The 11,401-nt window shown below is 53.5% G+C and overlaps 1 protein-coding gene across 1 annotated transcript in view; it reads left to right on the top strand.

The window, feature by feature from the left end:
• Positions 1-276: 276 nt before the first annotated feature.
• Positions 277-11,401, top strand: part of SCARA5 (scavenger receptor class A member 5) — a 122,748-nt gene continuing 111,623 nt past the window's right edge. The window contains exons 1-2 of the mRNA XM_005562933.5: positions 277-697; positions 5,306-5,432. Coding sequence (XP_005562990.1) covers positions 5,318-5,432 — 115 coding nt within the window. The 5' untranslated portion in view covers positions 277-697; positions 5,306-5,317. The remainder of the gene's footprint in view (positions 698-5,305; positions 5,433-11,401) is intronic.

The following is an 11,401-nucleotide window of genomic DNA, read 5'->3' as shown; positions in this document are numbered from 1 at the left end:
CATGCCAATTCTGTCCTATAAATAAGTTTACAAGACTGGTTTTCTTGCGTGGTTCATAAGCCAGGTCTAGCTGCCACTCCCCCAGAAGCCTTCCAAAAAGTATTTTGAGCAGGGCCTTTAGGCCGGGGTGGTGGAGTCCCAAGGCCAAGGCTGACCGCGCTGCTCTGGGCCCGGCGGACGTTCCAACATGGGGCTGTAATGCCACGATTGGCCGCAGGAGGGGGGCCGTATTCCAGACCCCACTGCAGAAGCCTCCGCAACTGCTCCAAGAACTTTGTTTTATACAGACTGGCGGCGAGAGCAGCTGCAGTTCGCATCTCAGGCAGTACCTAGAGGAGCTGCCGGTGCCTCCTCAGGACATCTCCTGGTCGCTACCCAGGGCCAGGCACCAAGGACAGGGAGTCCCAGGCGCACACCCCCATTCGGGGTCCCCCAGGCCCAGACCCCCACTCTGCCACAGGTTGCATCTTAACCTGGTCCTCCTGCAGAAGTGGCCCCTGTGGTCCTGCTCTGAGACTCGTCCCTGGGCGCCCCTGCAGCCTCTTTCTATGACTCCATCTGGATTTGACTGGCTGTGGGGACGCGGTCCGAGGGGCGGCCTGGGTCTCAGCGTGGTGGCAGCCAGCTCTCCGGCCACCATGGCGAATGCCAGGATCTGAGGGGACAAGGCTCTACAGCCTCAGCCAGAGGCACTCAGGTGAGTCTTGGCACTAATTTTGTCCTATCATCTGGGCATGCTGTCTCAAAGGCAGCTGGAGGAGACTGGAATGAGCTGGATGGAGTTTGGGAAACTTCAGACGTAGACCCTGAAGGTGCCTTCTCCAGGTGGGAAGGTTCCTGCTAGCTGGGCCCGCAGATATCCGCTGGGCCCTCATCCAACTGCCTGGGCCGGAGAGAGTGTGAGCCTGCATTTGGGGTGCCAGAGGGAAGCTATTGCCTTGGTGACAACTCCACCTGACTCACGTCACAGTCCCAGAGCCTACTCAGGGTGCAGATGGCTCAGGTGACAGCTCCTCTCCGTGGCTTCGTGTGTGTGCGTGTGTGTGCGCGCATGTGTGTGTGTGCATGTCTGTGCGTGTGTATGTGCCAGTGGTTGGATATATGTGGGGAGAAGTTATTTCTAAAACATCTGTCTCTGTCCAGCTTTGGGTTATGATTTAGCTTAACTAAGTACAGTTAGGGGAGGAAAACATTTAAAACCTACTTAGCAATTCTCTCTCTGGAGAAGGGCCACACTCATGTGATTTTTTTCCTTGGTTTTGATGAGTTTAAAGTGAGGTAATCCAAAGAAAAGCCGTAAAGCCTGCAGAGTTCGATGCTGGTACCCAGGGAAACTGACTTGGGAGCAGCAAGTGAGGCTCGCGCTACCCAGAGGAGAAATTAACGGAGTCCTTCTGAGGTCCAGAGAAGGATTGAAGAGCCAGGGTCCAGATATCAGCCCTGGAGTGCATTTGCAATTGCCTTTTTCAAAGGGAACTTCAAACATCTTTGTTTCTGGGACTGGCTAGGTAGGAGGGAGGCCTTGGGAACCTGGACACCCCCCTACCTGGCTGCCAGACAGGGTCAGAAGATGCTGGGGGGTGCTTGTTCTCATCAGACTCTGCCACCAGCTCCCCTGAGTGACCTTGTTCATAAAATCATGCCACCTGCATTATCTCATGGGAGGCTCACAGTGACCCTGGGAGACCAGCACATACCAACCTTCCCATTTTATAGGTGATGCACCTGAGGCTGAATAAGGTCAGGTGATTCAGCCAAGTTCCCCAAGAAACCAATAAACAGAGGAGCTAGGATAGGAGCCCTTGGCTTCTGTGCTCCCCGCGTTCCTGCAGAGAGCCAGGCCTGCAGGGCACAGATGGCCCCAGGGCACAGGGCCGCAGGGCACAGATGGATGAGGTCTTTTCCAGCTCTAAAATGCAGAATCTAGAAGCAGATCCCTGGCCCTGAACCTGCCCTTCTAAGTGCCTTGGGTGAAATTGTCTGGAAGTAAATCATGACAGCCAAGAGGTTAGTGGAGAGGGTGTCCCCTCCCTGTTAGAGCAAGACCTCCCTCTTTGAGTTGCCAGTTGAGGTCCAGGCTCCTTGGGCTTCATCCACGGGTCACTGTGGCTTCCACATCTTGCTCATGTGCTTCAAGCTCTCAGAGCCCCGCCTCAGTCCCAGGATCCCCATCTACTGGAGTACACTGTTTGGCAGTGTGAGGTGGGATTCTCTTCTCTGCCTGATCTGGGGCCCAGAAAGGGGTCACCAAAAAAGCCTGACATACAATCCCCAGACAAAGCAACCCTACAGCTGAGCCAGTGCCCTGTGTGGGAAAACTGTGCCCAGGGCCTCTTCCCGCTCTGATATCCATTCCTTCTTTTGCCTCTTTGGTTTGGGGTGGCTTATCTTTAAAATGGGAGTGACGGAATGCAAATGCCATCAGCCTGCCCCCATCACAGTGCTCCTGGGAGGAGCAGTTGCCGTCAGTTTCATCTTCTAGAGCACAGACTTGGTCCAAAGACAATAAGATCCGCGATCTGAGGGTCCCAATGTCTGCTCCCTCCCCCAAGAAAGAAAAACAGCCCCCAAGAAAACCTGGGCAGACAGAACATGCGTAGGTTTCATTTCCAAGTAACAAACATGAGTAGAGTTGTCTGAGCTTTTCCAAGCCTGTGCACTCACATCTGGCCCCGATTGGCCCCGGCCCCTCTCCCCAGCAGCTCCCCGGGGCTCCTGCTGGACCAGCTGAGGGGTGGGGAGGAGGAAGGAGACAGGCCACCCTTCAAACACATTCTGGCTAACAAGTTGTGCATTCCAGCCCCGTCCCAGGAGCTAACCAGAAAAGGAGGAAGGTGGAAATGACAGTGGGGCCTCACACCTCCACTCCCCAGGGGCAGCGCCCTGTCTGGCTCTGTGTGGCCTCTGGGCAGTAGAGGCTATTGCCTTTGGCAGAGGGAGGGTTATTGTAGGCAAAAGAGACTTTAGCCTCCTGCTTCACAGCCCCTCAAGGAGCGACGCCAGAGGGAGGGGTGCCGCACAGAGTGCTCATGAAATGAGGGAGAGTGCCTTGCAGTTTAGCAGTACTGGAGCTGCCCGGGGCCTCACCTAGAGGCCCTCCCTGGGTGGAGACATTGGGTGGAGGGCCGGAATTGGGAGCCCAATGAACTGGACACCACTGCAGCACAGGGAAGCCAGAGTGGGTGGAGTCTGGGGCAGGGAGGAGAGATCCTGGCAGAACTTCGGACCAACCCCTGTTCCATCCCTCCCATAGGCTGGAGGAGAGGCCTGCAGATACTGGGAGCCCCATAGCTGTGTGTGTGCACATGCATGTGTGTGCCCATTGTGGGGGATGTAGAGAAGGGCTAAGATCAGAGGCCTCCAGCCCTCCTGGGTCATTGGAAGGACATGTATACAGTGACTGGTCAGTTCTGGTCTCTTCTTAGCCCAAATGTCAGAGCTCTCTGGCGGCCAAGTTCAAGTCATGAAAATAAAGGGTTCAGCTGGGTGCAGTGGCTCACATCTGTAATCTCAGCACTTTGGGAGGCTGAGGCCAGTGGATTGCTTGAGTCCAGGAGTTCCAGACCAGCTTGGCCAACATGGTGAAACCCCATCTCTGCAAAAAATTAGCTGGACATGGTGGCATGTGTCTGTAATCCCAGCTACTCAGGAGGCTGAGTTGGGAGGAGCACTTGAGCCTGGGAGGTGGAGGTTGCAGTGAGCCAAGATTGCACCACTGCCATCCAGCCTGGGCAACAGAGTGAGACCCTGTCTCAAAAGAAAAAAAGAAAGAAAGAAAGAAAAAGAAAAAAAAAACGGAAAAAAAAAGGAAGAAACAAAATATGGAATTCATGTTTTGCTCTGCTACATGGCGACCCAGCCAGCCTCCTTCCGTGATTATGTCTATTTATGAAAGTTGCCACACCTCCTTGCCCACCCTCCCTCTGAAGAGAAACTGATTGACTGATCTCTCAATCAACAGGCATTGTCCCCGCACTGCCACCTGCCAGCCCTGCATCCTCTCCTCCCAGTCTCCTCTGGGTCGAAGGGTTGAGTTTGCTCCATACTGGGCCTGGGACCCATCCTCATGGGGCTTTTATCTTCCAAAGGATTTATTATTTAAACAAAAAAAAAAAAAGCTGTTTTTTTGCTTAAATGTCCAGATAGTTAAAGAGCATCAGAGGCAAAGGTCAAGATAAACTCATGCCTGGAACCTTGATGAAAGTAGAGAATAATTTGTGAAGTCACTGAGCATTTATGTGACAAAAACAATATCAAGTAATTGATGTAAATACTTTGTAATTTGGCTTAAAAAACAGATTCTTCTTATTACACAAGGAATGCAAATGCGTCACAGAAAACCCAGAAAATCTGAAAGCAAAAAGAAATATTAAATCCCCACAATCCCTTCCAGCCAGAGTCCTGTAATACATTTCTCACCCGGAGCCATCATAGCGTCTTACCTCCACACGCACCTTATGTGCGCATCTCTTACAAAATGGGATCGGGTTGTACACATTGTTGCATCAACAGGCTGTTTCCTTTCAAAGAGCATAGGATTCTCCTAAGTCAATGTATATGCCCCTGGAACGTCATGGTGTAGACCCAGAGACCCAGTGAGTCAGCCTCTGGGGCCATGCAGACAGAAGCCCTCCCTTGGCCTAAAGCTGCCCAGATGCTTAGCGCCTGTGGGTCCCCGCAGAGGCTCCCTGCTCCTCGGGCCCCACCACAGTAGATGAATCCCTGCTGTGGTCCTACTGAGCCAAGCTCCTTCCAACATGCCAGCCCCATTGGATTTGGGAGCAGTCCTGGTCTGCTCAGCTTTGTTTGCAAGTGGTCTCGGTACCCGCTCTGAATGCCCCTTCGTGTCTTCCTTTCCTTCCTTCATTTCCAACACAAAACAGAAGCTCATGTCTGTCTGGCATGCCCCGGGTTTTGAGGGCTCAGAACCTGCTCGCAGGTCACATTTTGAGTCGGCAGGGTTCCCTCCTCCTGGCCCCACCCAGTGTGACCCACAGTGGCCCCAGCTCAGGATTCCAGCCTCCCTGAGAGTTGTTGAAAGGAACGGACACCTCCTACCATCAGAAAGGCCCAAAGGCCTTGGTCTTCTGAAGTCCTGAGGAAACTGGGGGTGGGGGCATCATGGTCCCAAGGACCTGGAGGATGGCACCTGGGTCCTGGTGATGAGCAGAGGTTCCCGTGTTCAGGCTTAGGGTCAGGGGTGGGTGCCTTGTTCTGTCCATTTGCTTCTGTTTCCACTTACAGTTGATTCTGTCTCTCTCCCTGCCTTCGTCTTCCCTCTCCTCCCCTCTTGCCTTCTCTGCAGCTGTTGCAGGACATGATGGAGAACAAAGCCATGTACCTGCACACCGTCAGCGACTGTGACACCAGCTCCATCTGTGAGGATTCCTTTGATGGCAGGAGCCTGTCCAAGCTGAACTTGTGTGAGGATGGTGAGTGCAGCTGGCTCAGACTTGGGGCACAAGATCTGGCCCGGGGGTGGGGAGGGAGCCCTGCCCCCACCCAACCTTGGCATTGCCTTTGAGTGTTTGTGACCTCCTCATGTAATAGTGCATATATTGAACTTTATGCTTTAAAAGGTCTTTTCCATGGGTTTTCTCATTCATTCACTTCAACAAACCTGTCAGTAAGATGAGTACTCATTTTACAGATGGACAGATTACACGGCCCATCAGTCATAGGGTGGTCCAGCACGGAGCCTCCTGACTCCAAGGGCCATGCTTCTATTCCTGAGAGAGTGAGACTGGGGTCAGGCAAGGGCCTCTGAGGCAGTCAGTGCAGACCCTCTCAGGTGAGGAGAGGGGCCTCCTACCCACTTCCTGAAGCACTCGTGAGGGGCAAACCGCTCTCCAAGGTGCTCATTCTGCCAGTGGGTGCAAGGCCCTGGTCTTGCCACAGAAAGGGCTCCCCACGCCAGTGACTCAGAAGGCCCTGCATCTCAGGGGCTGCTTATTTGCTAAAACCCTGGAGATCCGAGTGATGCAGCTTCCTTTGGAGAAGCCCAGAGCGCTTTTCCATCAGTCCGGCTCCTGTGCACCCAGTAGATGACTGATAAATTCTTGCTGCACGCAGCACATGTCAGAGAGGAGAACGTTGCCCCCACATCAAAGAGAAATAAAATGAAGCTTACTGAAGAGCCTTAAAAAGACTTCTGGCCAAGGAGAGACAGGCCTTTTCCCTCTCTCGTTTTGCTCCACTCTGCCAACTGCCTCTTGAAATTACTGAAGAGTAATGACTCCACTCCTCTCTTCCTCCAACCCTGTATTCCTCCCACCAGGCACTGAGCGTAGGGAAAGAACTATGGTGGCTCAGAGAGGCAGGGAGCGGGGAGGGTCTCTGCAGGCAGAGAAGACGAGGAGATCTGGGCTTCTGACCAATGCCCTTGTTCACCGCACCCTAGGATTGTCCACCATGGTGGCTCTTCTTCCAGATTCCAATCAACAAACATACTCTGAGGATCCATGATGTGTCAGGCCAGGGTGAGCAGCCAGGAATGCTCCAAAGAGAAATTAAAACAGTCTCTTCCCTCAAAGGGCTTATGATCCCAGTAGAAGGGGCTGGCATGGGAACAACTGCCTAAAATATAAAGTAGGCTAAAATGTGTGTGAATAATGAAGTCAGGCGGGCAGAGGGCCTTCTGGAAAAGGGCTGGAAGACTGAATAAGATTGTCTAAGAGAAGAGGTGGGAAAGGTATTCCTAGTTGTGTGACACCAAGTTGAGTCAGGGTTTCTGTAAGGCTCATGCCACTTGGGCAGAGAAGGCCTGGGGTGCTGGCCCCATGCAGAGCTCCCATCAGTCCATCAGCAAAGGGGAAGGTGGCATCCGTACTCACTGGCACATCAGCAAAGGGGCTTGATTTGGCAAGAAAGACTGGGTACAGACTGGGTGATTGGAGAGGACCATCAGGGCCAGCCTGGGGGCCCTCAGGGGTGGGAGGGGTCAGATATCCCTGGGACCACCATACCCTCTTCCCAGTACCTCATCTTACTCTCCCTTTTTCTGAACCCCAGATTTTTTTTAAAGAAAAGTTCATTTGGACCAGAAGGACTGAAAATTAACAGCAACCCTAGCCACTACGCCTTCTGGGCCCCTCTGGTGTGGGGAGCTCTGTCAGAGGGCACTTTGAGAGCCATGCTAGCCATGTCCTGTCCCAGGGTTCCCTGATGCTAGGGCCCAGGTACAGGGCAGGCAGCAGAGGTTGAGAGGTGTGGAGTCCAGGCTGACTCGCGCCTCCTGGGCATGTGACCCTCTGTGGGCCTCGGTGTACTCGTCTGCCAAATGAGGATGCAGGGGGGTATCTCTGAGGTCCTATCTGCTTCTAAAATTCTGTGTGTAAAATCGGACCTGGCCATTGCATTAGGGATGTGGCCCTTTTCAACCCCAAGTCAGAATATGATGCTATGCTGGGCAAAGCATGGCTGTGGCTCCCACTTCAGCAGGAGTGAAAACTTGGGTGCTGACAATGTGCCCAGGAGGTCCCGTGCCTCTCCCCTCTTCGCTGCCCCAACCTTGGCAGGGAACCTCTGGTTCACTCACCTGGGGCTTCTCCCCTTAAAAGGGTGCTCCCCTGGCGTCCCCCAGCGTGCATCACTGCCCTGTCCCGCTTGGTCCATGCTCTCCTCCCCCAGGACTTTGCTCAGCTCTCACCTTCTCGAAGGCCTGAGTTTCCATCCCCCTTTCCCTGACTCTTTTTTCCTTTCTTCCATGGTCTGACTTCCTCTTGACTCAGTAGTCTCCTTATTTACATGTATCATTCATTATCTGTTCCCCATGGCAAGAATATAGGCTGGACCACAGCAGGCATCTCTATTTTGTTTATTGATGTCTCCCAAACCCACTACGCAGTAGGTGCTCACTAGGGATTTTTTGAATGAATGGAAGAATGGATGAATGGATGAATGAATGGATGAATGGATGAATGAATGGATGGATGAATGAAGGGATGGATGGATGAGTGAATGGATGGATGAATGAAGGGATGGATGGATGGATGGATAAATGGATGGATGGATGAATAAATGGATGAATGGATGAATGGATGGATGGATGAATGAAGGGATGGATGAATTGATGGATGAATGGATGAATGAATGAATGAATGAATGGATAGATGAATGAATGAATAAATGGATGAATGGATGGATGGATGAAGGGAGGGATACATGAATGGATGGATGGGTGAATGGATGGATGAATGAATGAATGAAGGGATGGATGGATGGATGAGTGAATGAAGGGATGGATGGATAGATGGATGGATGGATGGATGGATGGATGAACGGATGAATGAATGAATAAATGGATGAATGAATGGATGGATGGATGGGTGGATGAATGGATGAACGAATGAAGGGATAGATGAATGGATGGATGAATGAATGAATGGATAGATGAATGAATGAATAAATGGATTGATGAATGGATGGATGGATGAAGGGATGAATGGATGGATGCATGGATGGATGAATGGATGGATTAATGGATGGATAGATGAATGAATAAATGGATGAATGAATGAATGGATGGATGGATGAACAGAGGGGTTCTTGAAGTCTAAATGTGGCAAAGCATTCACCATCTACACCTGATTGCCGAGTTCTCTGGGTCCGTCTTCATTCCTGGCTGCCAGATTGGGGGCTGGAACATGAGGAACCCAGGCAGAGTAGAGTGTTGAGATGAAGCCAGGGATTTCAAAGCTTGCGGGCTTCCAATTTGATTTTTTCCCCTCTTTCCTTCATTTCAGAGAGGAAAATGATGAGCTTGACTTGGGGAAATTCAAGCCATATTTGATCTGTTTCTAAAGGGTTTTGCTGCATCTTTGATTCTCCTCTCTGCAGAGTGAAACGGGAGAGGAAGAGGGAGGGTTGGGGCCAGGCAGGGAGGAGGGGGAAGGTGGGAAGAGATGAGAAAGGAAGGGAGAGCCAGCACCCCTGAACCCAGTCAGGGCTGCCCTTGAGCCCTTATTGAGTAAATGAAGACAGTGAAGTGTGAGGCCCAGGACAAGCTCCAAGACCCTTACAGAACTTCCTCCTTCAATGGAGGGTGAGAGGTGGGAGGAGGGGAGGAGAGACGGCACTTCTTGTTGGAGGCTGGCCGTGGGGATAGTGGGATCAGCGGAGGCAAAATTGCAAAAGTACAGCCCGACATGAAGGTAAGATGCAGCCTTCCCTGGCAGTGGGACCTAATGGGCCCCAGGTCCACTCTCCCACAGGCTCCCCGGTGTTCCTGCTGGGATGTGATGAGCTGTCCTGCTCACATGGCCCATGTGCTGTGGAGTGCAGGTCTCATCTTCACTGAGACCTGTGAGGTCAGGACTATGTTTTGCTCCTCTTGGAATTCTTTTGGGACCTTGTAGGTGGCAGGTGTCCAGGAAGTCTTTGTGATTGTTGGTAAATGACATGGTAAGTCCACTCAAGTCATCAGTGGTGGAGCTGGAACCAGACTCTGAGTCTCCTTACCTGGGATGCAGGCTCCTTCCCAGGATGGGGATTTCACGGGGTAGGGCTGATGGTGCCACGGAGTGACTCCCTCACCTCTGGATTCGGAACCAGTGGGGAAATAGACAAGGAGGCACGTGGGAATCCAAGTGCAGAATCTGCCTTAAGCCTGGAAAAGCTCTGTTCACGATGTGGCCGCTGGCACCCCCAACAGACACTCACCCAGCCAGCAAGCGTGAGCGCCCCTGTCCAGGCGCTAGCCTTCACCTGGTTCGCCCACGCACGCCCTCCTGCCCATCCATCTGAGAAACAGGGACAAGAAATGCCAGGTTACAAACAGCTCACCCATTGGACAAGGAGGCACTGCCTGGAGGCAGAAGTGCTGAGGAGTCCCTCTTTTATGGGCTTGGGCAGGTGGTCAGCCCGGAGATGAAAGGAGCTCCCTGCAGCCACCCACCAGAGGCAAGGGCAGGAAAAGCAAGAGAGGAGGTGAGGGGACACCCGTGGGGAATGCGCTGGGCGGGGGCTCAATGCCCAGGGAGCTTCCTCAGCGCAGAGGAAGGGACCCTCCCCAAGCAGAGCAGCTCCTGCAGGCGCCGTTCCACTTCTGCACAGGACCCACTGTTTTCACTCTTTCCTTCTCGCCCCTCATCTCTCTTCACCCTCCCTGCCTTTATCCCTTCCCTTTCTTCATTTGCTAGGTGATATGGGAAGAGGAGGGACTGTTGGGTGCCTTGGTTCCTCTATCCCCTCCCTGAGCAGCCACCTTGCCCAGCTCCTCCAGCTCATCCTGTCCCTGCATCCTTCAAGGTGCCCCAGGCACCCCTTGTTCTCTGATGCCTTTGGGGCCTCCCCTCTCTGCATGCCTGGGCGGGGTCACCTCTGGAATCTACCTCCTCCCTTTAGTCTTGGTCACTGCTGTCCTCCTCGGGGCCCACTGTTGATGGAAGGCCCCGTCCTCCTCACCTCATGGATCCTGGGCAATAGCCGAGGGTCCTCCTGAGGGACTGGAACTGCTTGGAAGGGCCAAGCCCAAATAGGACCTGGAAGGTTCCTGAGCCAAGCTGCCTCTGGCGGCCTCTGATGGATGCTCACTCGCACCACCCTCTCAACAGAACCCCCAGACACCGGTGGTCTGGCCTCCCTTCTCCCTCCCCTCCCGCCTTCCTCTTTCCCGCCTTGGTTTCCCTGATATGCAGCCGGGGCCTCTCCAGTCTGGCGCCAGGAGGTGGAGGAGGAGGCCGAGCTGGGAGTGGGTGGGGACTGGCTGGGCCTGGTTCCTCCACAGCACTTTCCGAGGGCCAGAGAGAGGTGTTAGTGTCAGAAAAATACTGCAGTCCCACTCGCCCCCGCGGCCCCAGCCCCCTCCACTCATGGCGTCATCTGTGTCCGCAAATGGGACCTGGGGGTAATGAGTTACACATGCTCCTGGCGGCTGCCGAGTCCTGCAGCCGGGCCACTCGCTGCCCCAAGGCCCGGCCTCCCAATTCCTGTGTTCCTCCCCCATAAAATGAAATTATCCTCCTCATCTACCTTCTCATCCGTCAGATCTCCCTGGTTCGCTTGGCTCAGCTGAGGGCTGCTGGGCTGCTGCCCAAAGATGGGAATGGATTTCCTGGGAGGGGCTGGCTGGGGCCTCTGGAAGAGTCACCGCTCTTTACAGGTTGCAGCATCAGGCTCTGGTGCAGGAGAGGGGGCTATGAACCCAGTTCAGAGCTACAGGCCATGCAGAGCAGAGAGCACGGCTCTGTTAGACAGGTCTGTGGTCCCCGGGGGAGCCAGTGGCCAGGCATGCTCCAGGTCTCTCTTGCCCAGTGGGCTGTCCCTCTATAAGATGGGCGTGGCTTGGTGACCTACATTGCAGTGTGTCAGGGCTGGATGTGAACCCATAGTGCACACACTAGTTGTGTTGTCCTTGCACATGTGAACTCAGACCCAGTACAGGGGGTTCTGTTTGTCCTGC

The sequence above is a fragment of the Macaca fascicularis genome, chromosome 8, assembly GCF_037993035.2.
Source record: "Macaca fascicularis isolate 582-1 chromosome 8, T2T-MFA8v1.1".
Lineage (NCBI taxonomy): Eukaryota > Metazoa > Chordata > Mammalia > Primates > Cercopithecidae > Macaca > Macaca fascicularis.
This window is presented reverse-complemented; position numbering and strand designations above follow the sequence as displayed.